The sequence below is a fragment of the Microtus pennsylvanicus genome, chromosome 3 (assembly GCF_037038515.1).
Source record: "Microtus pennsylvanicus isolate mMicPen1 chromosome 3, mMicPen1.hap1, whole genome shotgun sequence".
In the NCBI taxonomy this organism is placed as follows: domain Eukaryota; kingdom Metazoa; phylum Chordata; class Mammalia; order Rodentia; family Cricetidae; genus Microtus; species Microtus pennsylvanicus.
Window position 1 is genome coordinate 21,751,385 of NC_134581.1, and position 21,841 is coordinate 21,773,225.

The following is a 21,841-nucleotide window of genomic DNA, read 5'->3' on the forward strand; positions in this document are numbered from 1 at the left end:
GCTGACAGACTTAGCTGGAAGTCAGGGAAGTGGTCAAAGTCAACTCTTTCTGACCATTATAGTGCAAGCACAGAGGAACCACTAGGAGTCCTTGCAGGATGTGTGTAGTTCCGTGGGCTGAGGGTTCTGAGGGATCAGGAGGGCTCCTGTATTCCTTGCTTTTCTTCTTGTGACCAGATACTTGACAAGAAGCCCTTAAGGTTGGAAGGGTTTATTTTGGCGTATGGTTTAAGAAGGGATCCAGTGTATCCTGGAGGAATATGGCAGCAGGAGCCTGAAGTACCTGGTCAGGATGCAAAGAGCAGCTGGGAAGCAAACTTCACTGCTTGTCCTTAGACCTAGAGAGCCACTCCTCCAACAAGGCCACATCCCTTTCCCCCTTTTCAAAATGTATTACTTCTAGGATGCATGGGAGTATTTTGCCGGAATGTATGGGGACCATGAACATGCTTAGTGCCCACAGAAGTCAGGAGAGGGCATCAGATCCCCTGGAAGTAGACCTGTGGATGACTATGAGCCACCATGTGGGTGCTGGGACTTTGTAAGTGCTATTAACCATTAAACCCTCTCTTCAGCCCCTCACCCCTAACTTCTTAAAGCTGCAGCCAGCTGGTACCAAGTATTCAAGTAAATTAATATATGGGGCACATATATTAATATTATTTATATTATTATATTTATTTATATATTATATAATATATTATAATATTATAAAAATAATAAATATTTAAACCACAACAACTCCATGAAAGAAATAACCTTCAAGGCTGAAAACTAATTGAAAAAAAATAAGGCTTTTGGAAATGCATTAGGGAAGTGGTTCTCAACCTGTGGGTCTCGACCCTCTTGGGGTCAGAAGTCACATAAGACCACACTAAAACACAGATATCTGCATTATGATTCATAACCATAGCAAGGTTGCAGTTATAAAGTAACAACAAAAAATAATTGCATGGTTGGGGTCAATACAACATGAGGAATTGTGTTAAAGGGCCGCAGCATTAGGAAGGGTGAGAGAGAGGCAGTGGCAGAAAAGGAATGCCACGTGATCCAAGGAGGAAGATGGACATTATGTTCCAGTTCAGGTGTGCTGGAGTAAGCCTGTGCTAGCTCATACAGGCCAACTTGTGCGCCTCTTCCCAGCCGTGTGCACTACCATTGGTGTTCAGCATTGATTCTTAGAGGTATATTTACACCATGGGAATTGGCAAACACTGTGAGCCATGAACTGTTTCTCCCTGGTTCTTGATTTTTGAGAGAGCTAGTAGTTGTACGCTGTGGTAGTTTGAATGTAGTTGGCTGCCATAGTCTCATAGGGAGTGACTCTGTTAGGAGGTGTGGTTTTGTTGTTGGAGGAAGTGTGTCACTGTGGGGGTGGGCTTCAGGGTTTCCTATGCTGGGAATACTGCCCAGTGAGTTGATTGACTTCCTGTGGCCTGCAAGTCATAGCGCTCTCAGCTCGGGCACCACATCTGCCTGCATGCCACCATGCTCCCAGTCATGATGATAATGGACTGAACCTCTGAAACTGTAAGCCAGCCCCAACTAAATGCTTTCTTTCTAAGAGTTGCCATAGTCATGGTGTCTCTTCACAGCAATAGAAACCCTGACTAAGACACACACATACCACCCTACATCTCTAGAGTGTACAAGGAATGCCACCTCATAGATGGTACAAGGCTGTTTTAAAGAGGTTACTGAGGCCTTTGCCTACCAAATATGGAACCAGAGAAGGCTGTGCTTGTTGCAGGAGAGGTTAATTTTAGTGTTCAGAAGAAAACATTCATTATTAAACTGTAGTAGATGCTGGGAAGTGTACTCAATGTTTAACAATCTCTGTCACAGAAAAGCATTGGTTAGCACAAAACACAGTGCCACGCTCCATGCAAAGAAAAATGAGATTGAGAAATGAGGGGAGGACCATAGGGAGGATACAGCCTTGGAGACAGGAGGAGAGGCTTGCTGTCAGGGAGGACTCAGAGAAGAGAGACCTGAATGACCACTGAGGACAAATCCAGTTAGATGGAGTAAGTCAGAGAAGGATAAAGCTGCTGGAAAGTGTTCTTGTGGGTTACTTTGAAGAGTCAGACTGACCTAGCGATGAAAGAACTGTAGTGCAGGTTTTCCCCAAGGAAAAACCGGGATCCTGAGCAGGTTGAGCGATAGGATGGCATTCAGAGAGTGGACCATGGTAACCACTGTAGGTCTGATGGGAAGGAGATTATGGGAAAGAGTGGGTCAGTCTTCTGAAGCCTGGAGACCAGTTATCTGACTTTGACCAGATGTGGGAAGAGGTTCTGGGAGACTGATTCTGGGATGATGGTTGGGATGGGAGAGGGCATTGACACAATAGATACCCAAGCTGGAGTATAGTGTAGCAAATGGTTCTACTATGAAGTTTAGCCACTGGAGTTGATGGCGGCAGTTGGCATGGAGACGGGGCCCAGAAATGAGGACCATCAGGTTAAGTACCAAGAAGGCAGAGTAGGGCTGTCTAGCACCTAGGGTGTGGGAGTGCTGGGTATGCGTAGAGTGAAGGTCAGCGGAATAAAATCTGGAAACTATGAGACAGACAAATTGTATTAACTTCGAAGTATCATCTAAAGTTGTTTAGGATGTTGAGCAAAAGAATGAAAAATAATCATTGAAGAGCCTGGTGTGACACTGCTCAAAAAGATTAATATGTAATTAATACGTAGTTACTTGCTTTAAGTTCACCTTTCTTCGTGGGGCTCACAGTTCTATTAGAGGGCAGGGCTCATGTGCTTTTATCAATCTGGTACCTGACCTAGTGTGTGGAACTTTGTTCTTCAACGAAATGTTTGTCAGATGTGCTGATGTGAGTGGGTACTTGAAGGAAAACATGTGGAAGGGGTAAAAATTTTGAGAGCTAGACAGAGTTTGAGGGAATGAAGAGAGAGAATAGAGAAATGGAATAAGGACGAGGAGTATTTGGCACTCTGAAGGTGGCTCACTGGAGAGAGGGAAAGCCAATCCGTCCCCTTCCTCATGTGGACAGTGGGATCAACTGAGGTCTCTGTTGAGAAGGCAGCACACCACTCTGGTCTTGATGGAGACTATTGGAGACTATCAGTTCATGGTTACCATGGGAGTCATCTCATTGGTCGCTTTCAGCTCTTTGTTTAGTTTTGATCAGCTGGATTTCCCAGGAGAATCAGTCAGGGCTACCATATATGTTATTACAGAATGAAAAGCACTCTGGTGTTGAGTTTGCACCCTGTGCAGCTGTGCAGTAGCCCGAGCATATGGCTGTTAAGTGCATGAAATTGTAGGTAAGGATGTCATTAGAGGTGTTATCCAGGGAGAGCATGCTGACTGTATTTTAGTGAATAAATGCCCATCTCTAGTAGCTACGAATCCAGTCCTTCCACCATAGATGATTATGTACAAGAAGGCTGTTTGCCAGGAGGGACCAGGTAAGGGAATGGATGCTGTATACAGATGGATGTGTGCTCACTATGTGGGGTTGTCATCTTTGGATGAATTTCTGCAGAAAGGTTCCTTGCTGACCCGACACTCTTGGCATCATTTAGAGTGAAGGTGGGCAACATGAGGGTAGCAGGAAGGATTCTAGAAGAAGAACCCAAGGTGATGTCTCTAGGAAACATGATTAAAGTGTGCAGTACATTCTAACATGTGCCGTGTGCCTGGCACTACCCTGTGTATTTCACAAGTACTGTGCATTTAATCCTTGTAATAGCCTGTGAGTCAGAGCTGACGTTTACGTGTGTATGGGTCTTTTAGGCTGGTGAGGAAATCAACATGCAGGGGATAGCTTGCTCCAGGCTGTGCTGCCCTTGAGTTAATGATGCAGCTACGATTTAAACCCAGATGCAGCGGATCCAGAGCTGGTAAATGAAACCCCTGCACTCGCTGCCACTTTTGTTGCCGTGGAAAAGAACAGCTAACTACACAGTCATTGCTTCTGCTGGTACACTCCGCCTAGCAGTTGCAGTACCGAGGCCTTTTTGCTTGGAATTACAATACTGCCTTCCAATTCATTACCCCATGTGGTAATACTGTAAAGACTGTCCTATGGTCACTGGAAAAAGAACACACTTCATAGAACACACTCCACACTCATCTTGTCTCTGTTCTCATTCTAAGAACACGCTTCAAAAAAAAAAAGAACACACTTCATACAACTCCACACTCATCTTGTCTCTGTTCTCCTTCTAAGTGTGTCCTAAGGAAAGGTCAGTGAGGCCCCAAACATTTTTAAATTTATACTTATATACGTTTAATTATGAAAATAAGATCACTATGTATACATATGTAATCCCATGCATGTACACATATATTAAACACATGCGATACAGAAGCATGCTGTCGTCTAACAACCGCAAAGAGTTGTGGAAAAGGAGAAGTTCATTTTGCTCTGAGCTTTCTGTAAACACTGTGACCGTGAAGCCAGTCCATCTCATATACTTACTATAGCAGCCTAGGTGATGGATAACAGAGGAACTCTGCCAAAAGGATAATGATGAGTATGCTCAATTAGTAATGTCTGTCCTCTGTGCATGGCCAGGAGGTGGTGAGATGCATGCCATAGCCCTCATCTTTCTTGTGTGTAGTAGGAGCTGCGGGCCTGCTTTCTGCCACCCAGCTCCCGCCACCGGCTAGCTTTACCCGAAATAACAACACACAAACTGTATTCTTTTAAACACTGCTTGGCCCATTATATCTAGCCTCTTCTGGGCTAACTCTCGCACCTGGACTAGCCCATTTCTAATAATGTGTGTAGCACTCCAAGGTGCGCTTACCGGGAAGATTCTAGTCTATGTCCATCCTGGTTTGGAGCTTCATTGTGTGTGCCTCAGAGAGCAGAGATATCGAGTCTGCCCAGGAGAGAGGAGCATGGTCTCTGAGCTCACTTCCTCTTCCTCCCAGCATTTGTTCTGTTTACTCCTCCCACCTATGTTTTAACCTATGAGGGCCAAGCAGTTTCTTTATTATAATTAACCAATGACCTTCCTCCATCACTTGTGTTTAGTCATAACCTACTTATCTTGTCCAGGCTATCATGTTGAAACCATTCTTTCGAACCTAGCTTAAATTTATTCTTTAAAAGTTCCATATCGAAGGTATGCCTGAATTAATAACTAGAATTTCTGCTTTCCATTTTCTCCCCCAAGGCAGTTTGAAACTTCAGGATGCTGCTAAAAGCGGGGATGCAATTGTGGGTGCAGATTCCTGCTGCATACAGCCAATCGCCGCTTCTGGAAGCACCTGCTGGCAGGTTGAATGTTTCATTTCCAAAAATTGGAAATTCTTCCCTTCTGATTTGATATATAATAGTTGAGGTATTTAATGGTGCCAAAACACCGTTTCTCTTGTCCTCAGTTTGTGGAGGAAGGCAGGAAAGAGGCATTGGCAAGGCCGCAGCTTGTAAGGAATAGTTCCCAGAGCTGTCAGGTAGGACTGTCAGAGGAGGCAGCTAGGAGGCATGCACCAACAGCCCTGAGGAAAGTGCCTCTCAGAGGAGAGTCAGGCATCAGATCCACTTGGAAATGAGCCAGCGTCCAGATTCCAGGTTCCACCTACCATGCCTCTGATCTAGTGGATCTGCTGGGATCTGGGAATCCGTGTTTCCTAACAAGTTCTAGATGCAGATGCTAGACAAGATGCGCTGAGTGCCCTTGGCCTCTGTACTGTCCGAATGTTGGAGCTGAGCCCCGAGCAAATAGATGAGAGGCTACGGGAGAGGACCCAGGTCACTTGCAGAGATGCATGCTGATCAAAGTCTACCCAGACCAAAATGAGGCTGCCTGTACCTATAGTAGGTAAGAATCTTCACCAAATCACCAACTGCCATCACTCTCTGGCTGAACCAGTTCTTATTCGCACCTTAGTGTGTTAAGATGTTTTATTAAGAAATGAAAAAAAAGTGTGATTCTGATGACACATACAACAGGGAAATCCTTAAGATTTCAGATCTTCACACAATAAGACACCATTAAGTTCTGTTCTAATTGCAGGAAATCATCAGAGAGCAGAAGTAAGGATGAGTGCTATCTGTCGCTTGCTTTGCTTGCTTGCTTGCTTGTTTGTTTTTGTGACTGAGTCTCACTGTGCAGTCCAGTCTGTACACAGCCTGTGTTCCCCTGCCTTCTGCATACCATGACTCTCAGGCAAGGGCAGTTTGTGAAGTTGGTACCCAAACTAAAGTTAGTAGAGAAGTTAAAGAATACACATGAATAGCACCTCTGTAGATCACAAACAACACAAGTCCTGCATTTTCCTTGTCATTGCTAATGGCAATACGGTCATGGGCTCATACTTCCCTGTGAAGCCGTAGAAATGCTGAATTCCAGACTCCCTAGATTTGACCATGCTAAGACTTGGCTGGGGATATCCTCCATGCCAGCTTCCTGGCAAAGACACCTTCCACAGCACCCATAAGTCCTGCAAGGCCATAGAGACTTATGCCTCCTCCCCTTTGTTATCCATAATGACCCCTGTCTCAAGTCCCAGGTAGGAAGGGAAGGCAGCCTTCTGGGGCTTCCTGTTATGTAGTGATGAGTCCCAGAGCTGAAAGGGCCAAGCCAAAGTCCATTGACCAGCTTGCAGGCTGGAGTAAAACTTCCTCCCTGACCTGCCCCCTTGCACTCCGGCACCACTTAGTCTCCGAGGGATGCCTTGATACTCAGTAACTTGTTATGCAGTTGTGCTTTGAAAGCCTCCTGGCTCAGAAACTATTAAACATCTCTAATTTTCCGGAATCCCCACACTTTATATCACCGCAGAAGAGATTTCTGAGCACTAAAGTCACCAGAAACTACACCCACCTCACCCTACCCAAAGAGAGCCCACTTTTATTTTTTAACTTTCAAAGAATGAGATGAAACCCCACAGAAAATATAACCTGATATAATCTGAAGCTCCAGTCTTAGAAGCATCGACTTGAAGAGAGGTTAGCCGTAAAGATCAAACGGTGAAGTAACGTTTGTCAGTCATAGAAGTAATCTCATCTACAATGTCCCGAGGGAGACATCTTCTCAACAGCATGCTGTCCTGGTTTGTTATCACCCCCTTCTTCTTTCTTTCCTCTCCCATCAGTAAAGCCTACACTACGTTCCTGGTCATGTGCAGTGTGAGGCAGTCGGCATATAAGCTCAGCGGAGTCAAAAGACGTCTCAGAGTACTGGGTTTTGGGCAGTCTGCTAATCTGTTTACAGGATGCTGGGGGTTAAAGCACAGTTCTCAGCCTTGGCCACACCTACACCCCAGAAACAGGAGCAAGGGCAGCAAGGAATGTGGACACTGCAATTAGGCGTGGACCCATGATCAGAAAGGTCTCCATTTTGGTTGTATGCTCTCCGGTCTCCATCTTGAAATCCTTCAGAATTTGGGGGCAAGAAGTCCTATTTTTTCATTTTCCTCCAGGAGCTGCCAATCCCGTAGTCAGCTTTTAAATGCATAAATTTCAGGCTGCACCCAGGTCGGCTACTCAGAATCTCCAACGATACCCAAGTCTTTGTGCTCTAATTGCAGGAACAGCTAACACAGAGCAGTGTTTCTCAGCTGGGGTGTTTATGTGTATGGTTGGGGGCACATCATGCTAATCTAGTGCCTTTTCCCAAACTACACACACAGACTGAAAAATATTATGGTCCCAGGCAAGAGTCTTGGGTGCATGGCATCCACTTCTGGAATTATTCTGAATTGGGCGATAGCACATGAGGCCAAGGCAGGAGGATTGCTGCCCGTTTAAGGATGGCATGGACTGCAGACCATGTCTCAGAAAGGAAGAAAGTGAGGGGAGGTCAGAAGGAGAGAGGAAAGGAGACAAAGAAGGAATTCTGCTTCCGTGCTCTCACCTGGAGACTGACTTGCTAAGATTGTCACTGCCAGGTACAGAATGGCTCGAAGCTGTAAGCTAGGCAGGATGCTCTCTGAATTGTAACTTCATCCAGTAGCAAATGGTAAGAAATGGAGTGGGTGTGGCCAGACCCCTGACTGACTTTCAGCTGTCTGCTTTGGGAACAGACTTTGGGTGTCTCATTGCTAATTTGCTCATTAGTAAAGTGGACATTTTATTTGTAGGAATTTCATGGTGATTGGATGGAATGAAGTATGCCATAGCAGCTGTCCAGTAGATAAATATTTGTGGGCTATCTTCACCCAGAGGGAATGGTAGCATACCCTCCCCCTAAACTCTCAGCTATACCTTTCTCTTAAAGGAAACTGAACTCATTACGGCACCAAGAAGAAATACTAACTAATAGTATTCAATTAACTTATTTATCAACCATACTATTTATATACATAGTTGCTAAATATTAGGTTACCAGAAGACTGGTTTCTACTATATATATGCATGTTATATATGTACACGCATATATGCAGACACACACACATATATAGAAACACATATATGTGACAGGTCTTTGTTTAGTATTCAAATTTAAATTTTTTTTGCATTTTAACTACTCGAGTTACGCTTATTATAGCAACTCAACATAAAATTATCTAAACCAAGTTTACTAATCTCTACTCCCATGTCCTATCTCCATCCTTCTCATATAACCATTCTTTAAAAATAATTTGATGTTAAAAATACATTCGATATGTACTTTCCTTAATTTTCCTTTTATAGTGGGGGGACGTGTCCCACGTGGGCACACACAGCAAATGATGTTCTGTCGCTCGCTTCCCTCCTCTCCTTCACGTAACATCATGTGAGCATTTCTCAGAGTCAATGGATGTCACTCACCTATGACTTCTGGTATTTCTAGGCATTCCCTGGGATGGGTGTGGTGGTTTCCAACCATTCCTTGACATGGGCATTCTGTGTTCATCGACTGCTGTGCAAGCCTTCTTATATGTGGGTAGAGGTGGGTGGGCACACATGTATGTGTGTTGGTGTGTTTATTCACCTGTGTGTACATGTGAAGATAAGAGGTTGATGCTGGATAGCTTGCTTTCTTCTTTTTTTTCTTGATTTTTTGAGACAGGGTTTCTCTGTAGCTTTGGAACCTGTCCTGGATCTAGATCTTGTAGACCAGGCTGGCCTCGAACTCACAGATAAACGCCTGACTCTGCCTCCCAAGTGCTGGGGTTAAAGCCATGCGCCACTGCTGCCCAGCGACATTGGATAGCTTTCTTGATCGCTGTCCCATACATTTTGGGGTGGTGAACTTGGACCTCACCAATTCAACAAGAAGAGCTGGCCAGTGAATCCTAGGAAATCTTCCCATCTCCACCTCCCTGGCATTCCTACAGGCATGTACCACCACGGCAGGCTTCTTTATCTAAGTGCAGGTGATTTGAGCTGAGATCCTTCTCCTTGAGCCGCCTTTACGTATGGTGTTAAGCACCACTGCTTAGGTTTCTTTGGGATGAAGCAGTGCTAAAATCCCAGTAGTTGATGGCCAGAGTGTGGACGAGGCAAAGGCCAAGCAAATAACATTGCATACGACACTCTGACTTTCTTTGGCATGCCAGGCACGCACCAGGTCCTCCAGCGGGTGTGCAAGCTCCAAATCTGAGAGAGTTTCAGTCCGACCTCAAGCAATTCACCAAAGCCGCACATGATTCAATGTCAAATGATAGCCATCTCAGTATTAGGTCTGGGACGAAATCTTCCTAATAGTGCCTATGCTGGCTTCTCCCGGAGCCCCACATCGTGTCATGTCCAGGAGAATTCAGGGCAGTTTTGCATAAAAGTCCTTTCGCGTAGCTTTCTTCTAGTGCTTTCTGTCACAGGAAGTAAAAGGAGTGCCGGACTAAAGTGCAGGAGCCTGTTAACGCGTCTTTTCAATGTGGCCAGGAGTTTATCTGATTGTTCACAGTTTGCACTATCATTTTTCTTTCAGAAGCTTAAAGTAAAAAAAAAAGAAAGTTTGCCCAACAGAAGCCCCTGTTTCTCCTGACAGGCCTGTGACATGCATTTCACTGAAGCCCTTGCAAGGAGACACTTAACTACTCTCCAGGAAAGAAGTAGAAGTCACAAAACCAAGTAAAACCATCAAATAACTTTTGAAAGCGCATTAGGCAAGACCTTCTTCTTTCAGACAGCTATGAAATGGTGTCATCAAAATTGTTTTTGCTCTTAGCGATTTTACTGGAAGAAAAAAAAAAAGAAGACATTGAAATCCTATGGCACACCCAAAGAGGTGTTCAGCCTGTGCCTACGTGGGGAAATGCCTTACTGTTCAGGCCTCAGGCTGCAACACTCCCTGGGTCTGTCCCTGCTATCCTGCAGAGACCCAGCTCCTCTAAGCAGCCCCCAGCCAGTGAGCCTGGTGGGGAGATTGGGGTGACGAATGTGTCTGTTTGGCTGGCTTAGCCTTTGTCAGGTCTGCTCAGGGTATGGTTTGCTGTGACCTGGGGCTCTCGCTGCCCAGTCCTGCTTCCTTCCCCTTTTGTCTTTCATGGATAAACCTGCTTGTTTCCTAACTTTTCAGGGCCTGCTTTCTGGAGGACACAGTAGCCACCCATGTGTTCAATGTGGGAACATCAACCACAGTACTCACACACCCTCCATCGCCCAGACATTTGTGCACCGACTGCTGAAAATGAACCACGATTCTGCCAAAGCAATCTGACCATTTCTTTTTAAGTTTTCATCTGGGATACACACACACACACACACACACACACACGCACACGCACATGTTAAGTGTGGGACAAAACCCAAACTTGGATATGTTGTAAAATTCCACTTTGTCTACTCAAACTATTTCTAAGAACTGGCCCATGGGATGTACTTTAGTATTCCTTCTGTGTTCCCTATGAACTGATTACAGCCTAGACATCACAGTCGCATAGAGACGAATCCAATTTCCATTTCTCCGCTCTAATCACAGTCCTACCTGGAGCACCATTGTTCTTGGTAAGATGCCTCCCCTTGTGGTTCCACAGATTGAGAAGGATGAGGAGCCTAATTGCACGCTTGCTGTTTCAGGGGAGTTCGGAGAGGTGTACAAGGGTCGTTTGAAACTGCCAGGCAAGAGGGAAATCTATGTGGCCATCAAGACCCTGAAGGCTGGATACTCGGAGAAACAGCGTCGGGACTTTCTGAGTGAGGCGAGCATCATGGGCCAGTTTGACCACCCCAACATCATTCGCCTGGAGGGGGTCGTGACCAAGAGTCGGCCTGTCATGATCATCACGGAGTTCATGGAGAACGGTGCTTTGGATTCTTTCCTCAGGGTAAGAGCCACGGAGGGGCGTGGGTGATGTTAATACTGTCAGATGCAGAGCAAAGGTCCTGGGGAGAAGTGTCCGTATTAAGGATAGTCTGCCTTCAGGACTGGCTGGTCACGTGTAGGCAGGTGTTGACCTTGGCAAGGTTAGCAGAGATTTGTTCTGGAAAGGGAAGAATGACTTTGTACAGTACAACCAATCAGGGACTCACACGTGGGAGAGGCTAATTCGCCCTCTCTCAGCAGGCTTTAGTAGTCTGTAGTTCTTGATGTATGAACGGGACTCCTCCACTATGAGGTTTTCCCTCTCTCTCATTAGCAGGTCTCTGGACACTATTGTTGTTTGGGTCTTGTTTATGCCCTCACGTTTCTAAGGGGCAGGCTCAGAGCAGACTTCCTGACATCCTGGCTCATACAATCTTTCTGTCCATCCATTCTTCCATGATGTTCCCTGAACCATGGGTGCAGGAGCTAGAGGGAGAAAAGGGAATGGGAGGACTGATGTAATTATATTCTAATTAAGTGTATTTCAGATTAAATATATATTTTTAAAGAAGAGAGAACAAAGCAGAATCTGAGGTCTTCTTAGAGGGAGGGTGTTGGTGGGGGCGGGCCTCAATAAATGTTTTAGGTTGAGTAAAATGGTGGAAGTAAAGAGAGGTCACTGGTATCTTCATGAGTGACTGAGTCTAAAGAGACTCTCAGAGACTTCATGGCCTAGTGTGGCTCATGCAGATGCCAGTGGCTACCTTTCACCAGCATCGTCAGCCCCCTAGCCAGTTCTCTTCAGTTGGCTAGTTAGGAAGAAAATGGGTTGCCATCTTCTAGAAAAATCCCTGAGCCTCCTGACATCCAAAGAGGCATCTGAAAGGCTACCACAGGCAGCCAGAAGTCTTTCCTGACATCTGTACAGAATGGTACGATCCCCCAGTTCAACCTGCAGCAGAAGTAGAGGTACATGAATGCCTTCTGTTTGAGAAATCCATGAAGGATCCGTGTCAGGACATGTGTTTGTGAAGCTGTGCTCACAATGGAGCCACTTTCATGCAGGAGATCACAGAGGCATTTGGAGAGTGGACGATAGCCAAACCTAGACCAGGAATCAGGCCTGACCAAGAGGCTCAGGGGGAACATCTAGTGAGTGTGTGTTGTTCGAGGCCACTTGTTTGTTCCCAGCTGCTCAGCCCCAAAATAACCACACAGAGACTGTATTAATTAAACCACTACTTGGCCTGTTAGCTCTATCTTCTTAATGACTAGCTCTTACATCTTAAATTAACCTATTTCTATTATGTTATATTTACCAAGAGGCTCGTGGCCTAACAGCAAAGTTCCAGTGAGTCTGTCTCTGGTAGTGGCTATATGGAGTCTCTCTGACTCTTCCCTCTTTTCCCCAGCATTCAGTTTAGTTTTCCCTGCCTACCTCTATTCTGCCCTGCACAGGCCCAAGACAGTTTCTTTATTAACCAATGGTATTCACAGCATACAGAGGGGAATCTCACATCAAGTCTGGGACCAGAGAGTCTAGGAACAAAATCAAAGACTGACCAGAGCCTTCTGAGTGAGAACTTTGTGTGAACAGACTATGTGTGTCCCCACACCCAGTCAGCAACTGTGGTTGATCAAAGGACCATTGTTCACCCTGAAACACTGATTGGTTTAGTGCTCTGGCCAGGCCCACTGTGAAGACTGGGACTGTGCAATAGAAGAATACAGCTCTAAAGCCTTATGACTCTTCACCCAAGACCCAAATGATGACACAGCAACATGCATGAGCCTGCAACTGAGGCACGGTGTGGGACAGAACACCTGCTTTGTTGTGGAGTCATATGAAACAGCTCACGACTCGGCTTGAAATTGTCTGAAGTTTCCTTCACTCTGTGTTAACGCGAAGGTTAAATGTGGTATCAGCCATACCTTTTCCCTGGTGGCCTGCTTGAATATCTTTGGAACAGGCTGGCTCCAAATACAAGCATCTTTCAAGGAGACAGCGAAGGCTGCACCATTTGTGTGTCTTGGAAGTCATATAGTGTCACTTTTACCGCAGTGACAGACCCATCAAAATCCAAGGAAGGAGAACAGTCCCCATGTTCAGGGATGACAATGACCCAGTATTTTCTACTTTAGTCTTAGCTAGCTAGGAATATAGCTGAGTTTGTAAAGTGTGTGCTTGCATAAGGATGAGGACCCGCATTCAGATCCCCAGTACCCACGTGAACAGATGCATTGGCACATATCTGTAACAGCAGTACTAGACTTGGGGTCCCGCATTCAGATCCCCAGTACCCACGTGAACAGATGCATTGGCACATATCTGTAACAGCAGTACTAGACTTGGGGTCCCGCATTCAGATCCCCAGTACCCACGTGAACAGAAGCATTGGCACATATCTGTAACAGCAGTACTAGACTTGGGGTCCCGCATTCAGATCCCCAGTACCCACGTGAACAGATGCATTGGCACATATCTGTAACAGCAGTACTAGACTTGGGGTCCCGCATTCAGATCCCCAGTACCCACGTGAACAGATGCATTGGCACATATCTGTAACAGCAGTACTAGACTTGGGGTCCCGCATTCAGATCCCCAGTACCCACATGAACAGATGCATTGGCACATATCTGTAACAGCAGTACTCGACTTGGGGTGGGGAAAGGAGATGTGGACCCTAAGGCTCTCTGGCTGGCTGGCTAGTTTAGTTGAAACTCTGAGCTCATCGAGAAACCTTGTCTTAAAAAATAAAGTGGAAAAGGTTGTGGGAAGTAGCCAGTGTTGACTTCTGGCCCCCACAGGTACGTACACACACACACACACACACACACACACACACACACACAGAGAGAGAGAGAGAGAGAGAGAGAGAGAGAGAGAGAGAGAGAGAGAGAGAGAGAGAAGTCTTGCTATACCCATCTTACAGAATACAGCCCACCACAGCTGCATTCCCTGCCTCGAACCTGCATGTTCAAAGGAGCTGTCACTTGTTACCTGCCCATGGAACACTTTGTTTCTATGAGTAAAGGGCTGAGATGTTATAGGGTAGAACAATGAGTCTTCCTCTTCAGGAAGACTATCAAGGAGAGGGAGAACTCTCTGAGACTAGAGCATGGGGAGCCTGTCAGACCAGTGGGGAAACGAATGGTGAACTGTGGGATAGCTTGGTATGTGTAGAAGTTAAAGTAAGCACGGCTATCTCACAATCTACAATGGTTGCATGGTTGCTCCCACTCCCAGGAGCAGCATGGGCGTGGCAGTGGGCCTCAATCAGAAGCTGCACTTTGACAATACCAAAGCTGGCTTTTCAGGGCAGTACATGCTCGTTGCCTAAGCTAAGTCATTGGAGGAGCTGAAGAAGTGGGAATGGAGTAAGGGCTGTAAATTGGGGTTTCAAACCCATGCCTCCTTGAGGGAATGGTTGCGTCTCTGTTCAGAAACTCTAGTGCCTGGCACAGTGGGCCCATGGTAAATGTGGGCTGAGTGAAAACCATGCACAATTATTTCTAGAGCATGGAAGAGAGTTCTAGAAATGCTGTGTGCCCGTGGCATCTCATTCTCTGTCCTTGTTGACACATGAGAGTGAGACATGCTCTGTGCTTTCCCTAGGGCAATAATTCATGGTCAGATCTTCTGGAGACAGTGAAACGAACAGGAACAAAGAGGCAAGAATTTTCTGGACCATCCTCAACACCCTCTCAAGAGTCACGCATTTCTTTGGTGTCACTCGATTCTACCTTAGAGAAAGTCACCAGAGGGGTGAAAGAATCAGAGTCCCTCCCAAGGTCACTAATAGGACAGGGAAAATCATCTTTTAGGAGCCTATGGGAATCAAAGCCACACCTTGCTACTCCTCTGAGACATAGCATTTTCCACCTCAGGCCCAGGACACATAGGTTTGTTAGGCACTGGGGGTTCTCGTGATAGTGAAGCTGTATGTACAGGGGGAGGAAACCTAGGTGCAAGAGAGGAACACAGGAAACCAGAGGTGAGGGCGCAACTAGGAAGGGGTAGCAAGAACAGGCAGTGCCAAGAGGAGCAGGGAAACGGAGCGTGTCTGACTGTTCACACCTCGTGGAGGCAGGTAATCTATAAATCTAATTTCAGCCTTACTACTGAACCCTGGAGCATAGCAACATTAATTGATGTATCTGCTACATGATAAAATTGAAAAAATAGGTCATCAGTTCAGTTCTACAGGGTCCACCTTCTGGGAATGAGGATAATTTTAGGACCACCATTCAAAGAATAGAGAAAGGGGGTTAATCCTTGTGTTGCCCAGCTGTTTCCTTTCCTCTAGTCCTGGACTTAGCAGCTTTGAGAGGGCCGCCACTCTGGCCTTGGGTCAGAGCCTCAGAGATCCACACTTCATCTTTACCCATTCTCCATCCTTGTCCTGGTAGAACTTGGAATTCCCATTTTCTAGAAGGGTTGGGAATACCCAAGAGGTGGTTCTTCATTGCTAATTGCTTTAAATGAAAGAGTTTCTTCTTGGTACCAAAATTCTAATGTCACTCACCTGATGGCTCTTCCCTAATCTTTAGAACCAACCCTGAAGCTCAGATCCATGTCTGGTCAAAAGCTCCAAAGTAGAGCCTCATGGTCCCTGTTGGTTCACTCGGAGATGGCCACATCTGGAAGACTTGGTAGTCTCTGACTGGTGTCAAATGAGATGTTTTTCCTCAGGGAAGCTCACTCATAGGCTAAAGCTAGAAAGAAGCAACTAGTGAGAGAATATCAGATTCGAAGCCCCGAGACTGATGCCCTGCCTCAGCTTCTGCTATGAGTCACCCTCTGGCCTGGAGCAAGTCCGTTAACTCAATTTTCCAATCTATAAACTAAAGGCATTGAGCTGGATGCACTGGAAAGTTCTCATCTAGTTAAAAAAAGAATCTATGATTCATTCTCTTCAAACAAATCAAATAAGGGTTTCATTTCCTGAAGTGGATTTGTCAATGAAAGTGGAAATACCTAAATCCTCCCTGTCTGCTACGAGGGCTGGCAAGTGACTCCATGCATTCGCAGGAAAGCAATTTCAGTAGAAAGCCCTTCAGAATGAGAAGGAAGTTTAAACCACTCCACCCAGGCCCGCCCGCGTCTCCTTCCATGTTTGCTCCCATCAGCTCAGCATGGAGCCCCGCTGCTTCCCCAAGTCGCCCAGAAACCAGGTGGTGGTGTTTCTGCCTTGCTCATTTTCTATGCTGGTGTTCTTATCTCTGCAATTACAAAGCCTGTGGCCAACCACGCTCTGTAATTTAAGGGATAATACTTGTCGCTCAAAACAATTTCCCAGGGCCCCCGAGATGGCTCAGCAGGTAAAGGAGCTTGCCACCGGCTTAATCACCTGAGTTCAAGCCCCAGAAGCTACGTAGTGGAGAGAACCAAGTTGTCCTTTGACCTCCAAACATGCACCATTCCAATAAATCAAGTAAAACACATCAGGGAAAAAAAATAGTGTGTTTGTGCCCTTAGGTTTCACCAAGATAGTAAATTCAACAGTCAGGACCTTTCCTATAGAGATATGTTTACCCCGCAGCACCTAAGAAAAATATGTTGCAGAATCAGCATATTCCAGGGAACCAGGCATAAAACAGGAGTTCGGAGATCAGATAACAGCAGCAGAATCAGTCACAGGGGGCTTTGCTCCCCTTAAAGCCTCCGCAGCCCTTCCCTCCATACCACGGAAGGCAGCCATTACCAGGGGATCAGAGATGGACTGTCAGCACAGAAGTAATTTGCCACTCCGGATTTAGACTTCTGTGATAACTCAAACCCTCCCAGAGTGATTTAAGTCTGCTCACGTAGATCCTCTGGACTTCCTTTATCTTCTCTATGAAAACAATACAATATTGCCTGCCTTTTCTTCTGCCCAGGGCCAGTTTGAAGGCTCTGATCATATTCTGGGAAGTCTGATTTGCCATTTCTAAGTCAAGTAATGGAAGACACTGGTATTTGCGAATTGATTTGGATTTGAAGCGTGGGTCATTAAGTCTCCATCAACCACTGTTACCACTGGGTATGCATCAGGGAACTGTTACCAGTATTGACCCTTTGTATGCCAAGCTCAGACCACTGGGCTGTGCTTCCCAGGAGGGAGGACCCTAGAGTGTCTCTCACACGCTCAAGAAAACATGAGGAACCTTGGGCTGGACCCAGGTCTCCCTCAATGGGAACACTTGAGGTCCATGGAGGAAGGAGGTGACTAAGAGGAAAGGGTGGCCTGGCTCCTGGGTGCAATGATCAATGCTGTCATCGGAGCATCACAGGGTCCCCAAAGAAAGCTCTGACCTGTGATCTCATTTAACCCCCACAGTGTTCAGGAAGAGATAACCCTGTGCTCTTCAAGGTGTGGGGTCACCTCTCCAGAGGCTAAATCACTTGCTCAGGGTCCAAACTGTATCTCTCCAGACACCCAGCTTTTAACCACTTCCAGCCTCTATTCTCCATGGAGACTATAGCGATGCCTGGTCTAAATTTTAACCACAAGGCAAAACCAGGAAAGCTGCAATGAAATTAAGCAAAAGTACAACTGTACAAACCTCGCCTTGTAGACTTGCCAGCAGCCTTCTCGCTGTGTGTGAGCCCCGCTGCCCTTCCCCAGAATGGAATCTTTAGTGAGATACCAATTTTTCACTAGCGTGTCACCTACACTTAAGAAGAAAAAATGAAAAATGGAATTTAAAGAAAAATCCAGCCCACGTGACTTGAAGCTGGGAAGCATTCTTATAATTTACAGAAGTTGCACGGTGACTTTCTGAGGAGGCAGCTCTCTCAGAGATAGGCTTAGGGAAAATGCGGGTGCTCCCAAAAGACTTGCTGGCTTCTGGAGAAGGTGCTGATGGGAGTTCACTCGGGAGGAGGATTTGAACCATCCCTGGTACGTTCATCCTTCGCAGATGAGCAAATCCGTCAGTCTTTCCACAAAGCAATGCTGTACTTTTATTTTAGGTCCTTAGAAGAAAATGTCACAGAAAAAGCATTCCAGGCAGGTGGGGAGGTGGTTAGCAGTTAGCAGCAGCCTGGCCCATTGGGTGGGTCCTAGTTTGCTTGTCTAGAAGGTCACAGTCCTTCATGGTTAGAATCCAGGCAGGAATTCAAGCAGGAGCAGAAGCAGAACAGTGGAGGAAAGTTGCTTGCTGCCTTGCTCCCTATGGCTTGCTCAGCCTTCTTCCTTATACTACCCAGGACCACCTGTCCAGTGGTGACACAATCCAGTGGGACAGGCCATCCATGTTAATCATTAATCAAGAAAATGTTTGCCCACAGTCAGGCCCACAGGTCAATATGATGGGAGCAGTTCCCTCTGATGTCTAGATTTGTATCAAGTTGGTAAAACCAACCGATACACCTTCCCCAGGGAATCACTGGCTACTGACAGATTCTGAAAAAGTAACTCTCATTGTAGTAGATGCAAAAATGGCATTCCCATCCATGCCACAATGAGATAATAGATGTGGATGTGTTGTATACTCTATCCGGCAGATGCTCCATACAAAGGGGCCCCTCACACTTTACGCTTGTGGACTTCACATGTGGACTTCTGATGCAGAGAGAGTGGCTTACCCAGTCCCTGTGTTCAACAATAACTAGGCTAGACCTCAGGTGCCCTGCCTCCTCCCACCTCTCCTCCAATGTTTACTGTGTGCTCTAATTGGTATAGGATACAACTTACTACCCTTTGGAGAGAAACTGAGGCTAAACTAAGTAGGAAGGGAAGTTCCTGGCAGCCTGGCTCAGGGCCCACTGATTTAACCACTGTCTGCAGAGGCACGACTCAGGAGCTTCTATGTGGCTAGTGGAAGACACACATTCTGTTTGTTGGAAAACCTCTCTAATGGGGAGGGCATTCAGGCTTGAAACTGTGAGTCCACCAGTGACGAGAGAGCACCTGGAATGTTGGGGACACTAGCATGGCTCCAGGTACCAGACACTACATGTGAACTTCAGCCCCCACTGACCCCTGTGAGGTGAAGTTAGTTATGCAAAGTAAAGTGTGCCAGCTCAGAAAATTCAAGGAATGTGCCTGAGACTTTGAGTTTGGAAAATACCGAGTGATGCTGGTCACTCAACTACTCATGCTTTGTAAAGTGTTGGGATTCCTCCTCCTCCTTCTCCTCCTCCTCTTCTTCTTCTCCTTCTCCTCCTCCTTCTCCTCCTCCTCTTCCTCCTCCACCTCTTTCTCCTCTTCTTCTTCCTCATTCTCCCCCTCTTCCTCTTCCTCCTCATTTTTCTCCTTTTCTTCCTTTTTCTATTTTCTGTTAAAATTTTCAATACTGAAAATACTATAGGGACCTCAAGAGATACAAGTTCTTGTGCTCAAAGAGTTAGAAGCAAACAGCAAAGACAGAAGGTCACACACCCACATCCACCAAATTCAGACTTGTAAAATATAAGGCAATATAGTAACACGTGTGAAAATAATATTCAGAGAGCGCTAATTACATTTTGGGAAGGGGGAATAATAACAATGCCATCTTTGAGGAAGGAACAGTTAAGCAGAAAACAAAGGGCACATAGGGATGGGCTTAGAGAGAAAGAAACAGAAGAAATGGTACTGTGAAGCTCCAGGGCAAGTCCGAACCTAGAGTTCTTCAGTCCCTGTGGTTTCATGCATCTTGAGTGTGTGGGCCTAGGGCCTAAGGCCAGGTAGTAGCTAGTCCCTAGGGTCTCCTAAGCTGTACTGAGTAGTTGGGAGATTTCCCTTAATGCAGTGGGAAGCTATTAGAGAGTTTAAGCCAGGGAGTGACAAAGCCTGATTTATGTCTTGAAAAGATGGCCCTGTCTGCCATGGAGAGAATGGATTGTAGGGGGGCAGGTGCAGGAGGCTGTTCCAGGTGATGGATGGCGATGACTTGTTTGGAATGGTGGCAGTGGAAAGGGAGAGGAGTGGACGGTTTGAGATGTAATTTGGAGATGAAATCGACAGGGCTTGGCAAGAAGAGGGCAGAGCATTCAAGGAAAGAGATGAGGAGGTGGGAGGAGCAGGAGGAAGCAGTGGAGAGCTGACTGCTGGGTGCTGACAGAGGGCTGACAAGCCATCGGCCATGCTGCCGAGGCTCCTGTTTAGCCACTGAAGCCCATCTTGATCCTGATCTCCTTTTTTTTGTCTTATCACAGCAAAATGATGGACAGTTCACAGTGATCCAGCTTGTTGGGATGCTGAGGGGCATCGCTGCTGGCATGAAGTACCTATCTGAGATGAATTATGTGCACAGGGACTTGGCTGCTAGGAACATTCTGGTCAACAGCAACCTGGTGTGCAAAGTGTCCGACTTTGGCCTCTCTCGCTACCTCCAGGATGACACCTCAGATCCCACCTACACCAGCTCCTTGGTGAGTCTTTAGTTTACTCAGAGAAAGTGTGACATGTGCCAGTGATGGCTGAAGGTATCTCAGGACCTGTGGTTGAGTTTTTTCCCACTTAGGGAGATAGATGCCGGACACTTATCCATGTAGTAGAAATAACAGCAGCCAGTATCTGGGCAAAGATTTGACCACCACAGCTTTGCAGAAAGAGCTGGTATCTACTTGGAAACCACCAGTGTTCCATAGCCAGCGGCAAGAGCAATTTGGAACAGACGAATTTAGAGACTCCAGATAAGGGAGAGTGGCATCAGAGACATCTTTGGACAGGAAGCAACTCTAAGCAAAGTTGGAGCTGCTGGTTCCCAGTTGAGCTGGGCATTGCATCATCAGAATCTGGTTCCGTTTCATATCTTGCATCCAGAGGGCTTTAAGTACCAGCTCTATACCGAGTGCTGGAATCTGATCTCCTCTCAGCCTCCCCCTCCACATCCTGAGTAGCTTAATCTCTATCCCACTACCTCCTTCACACAATTCCTCTTGGAACCATGATAGATTCAAAATAGAGTTCTGGCTTTACTCTCCAGTGTAACCTTCCTCTCGCTCCATCTCCATAGCTGGCACTAGATATCTAGACTGAAACTGAAGAGTCACCATGGCTTTCTCCCCATGCCTCGATATTCCAACCTGATCCTCTGTTCCTCCTAGGAAACTTCTCCCCACTCTCCCCTCCACTGCCCACTGACCTTATAAGGCTCCCCTGTCTTTGATTCAAACTGCTAGTTTCTAGCTAGTGCCTTCATTTTCTGCCTACATTCATGACCCAGAAGTGTCTTTCCCTGCTTCCCAGTCTATCTGCTTTAAACCTCAAAAATGAAATGTAGAAATTAAAATACTACCGAGAGGCAAGTACAAATATTAATTAATAGATGATGACTCCCCAGGGTAGGAGTCCATAAACTTCACCTTCAAAGGCCACCTGGCCAACAGGCACAGTGGAGAATTATGTAAAGAATTATGTAACCACTTGCAGTGTGATGCTTTGAAAAATGATGAGCATCATTCTGAGCTATAAACATGAGAGTAGCCAAATTTGACACTCAGGCCAAAGTGTTCCAACCTCTTCCTGGAGGCGTCATTTCGAAGTTAGCTGTGTCTCCTTCCGCATTTTTCTATGACCACACTGTACTCATTTTTCTGAATTCTTTTGCACCCCATGGGATTTTTTTTTACTTCCAGACTGATTTTTCTAAAACTTAGTGAATATTCATACTCTCCTGGGAGTGTGTCTATCACCTAGCATCTTGAGCGACACTAGAGGTTAGCAATCTTTGAAATTATGCTAATTTGATAGCAAAATATGGGCACCTCATTT

At 46.1% G+C, this 21,841-nt stretch overlaps 1 protein-coding gene across 1 annotated transcript in view; it reads left to right on the forward strand.

Moving 5' to 3' along the window:
- Positions 1 to 21,841, forward strand: part of Ephb1 (EPH receptor B1) — a 436,566-nt gene that overhangs the window by 366,344 nt on the left and 48,381 nt on the right. The window contains exons 11-12 of the mRNA XM_075964864.1: positions 10,931 to 11,178; positions 20,281 to 20,496. Of these exons, the coding sequence (XP_075820979.1) occupies positions 10,931 to 11,178; positions 20,281 to 20,496 (464 nt within the window). The remainder of the gene's footprint in view (positions 1 to 10,930; positions 11,179 to 20,280; positions 20,497 to 21,841) is intronic.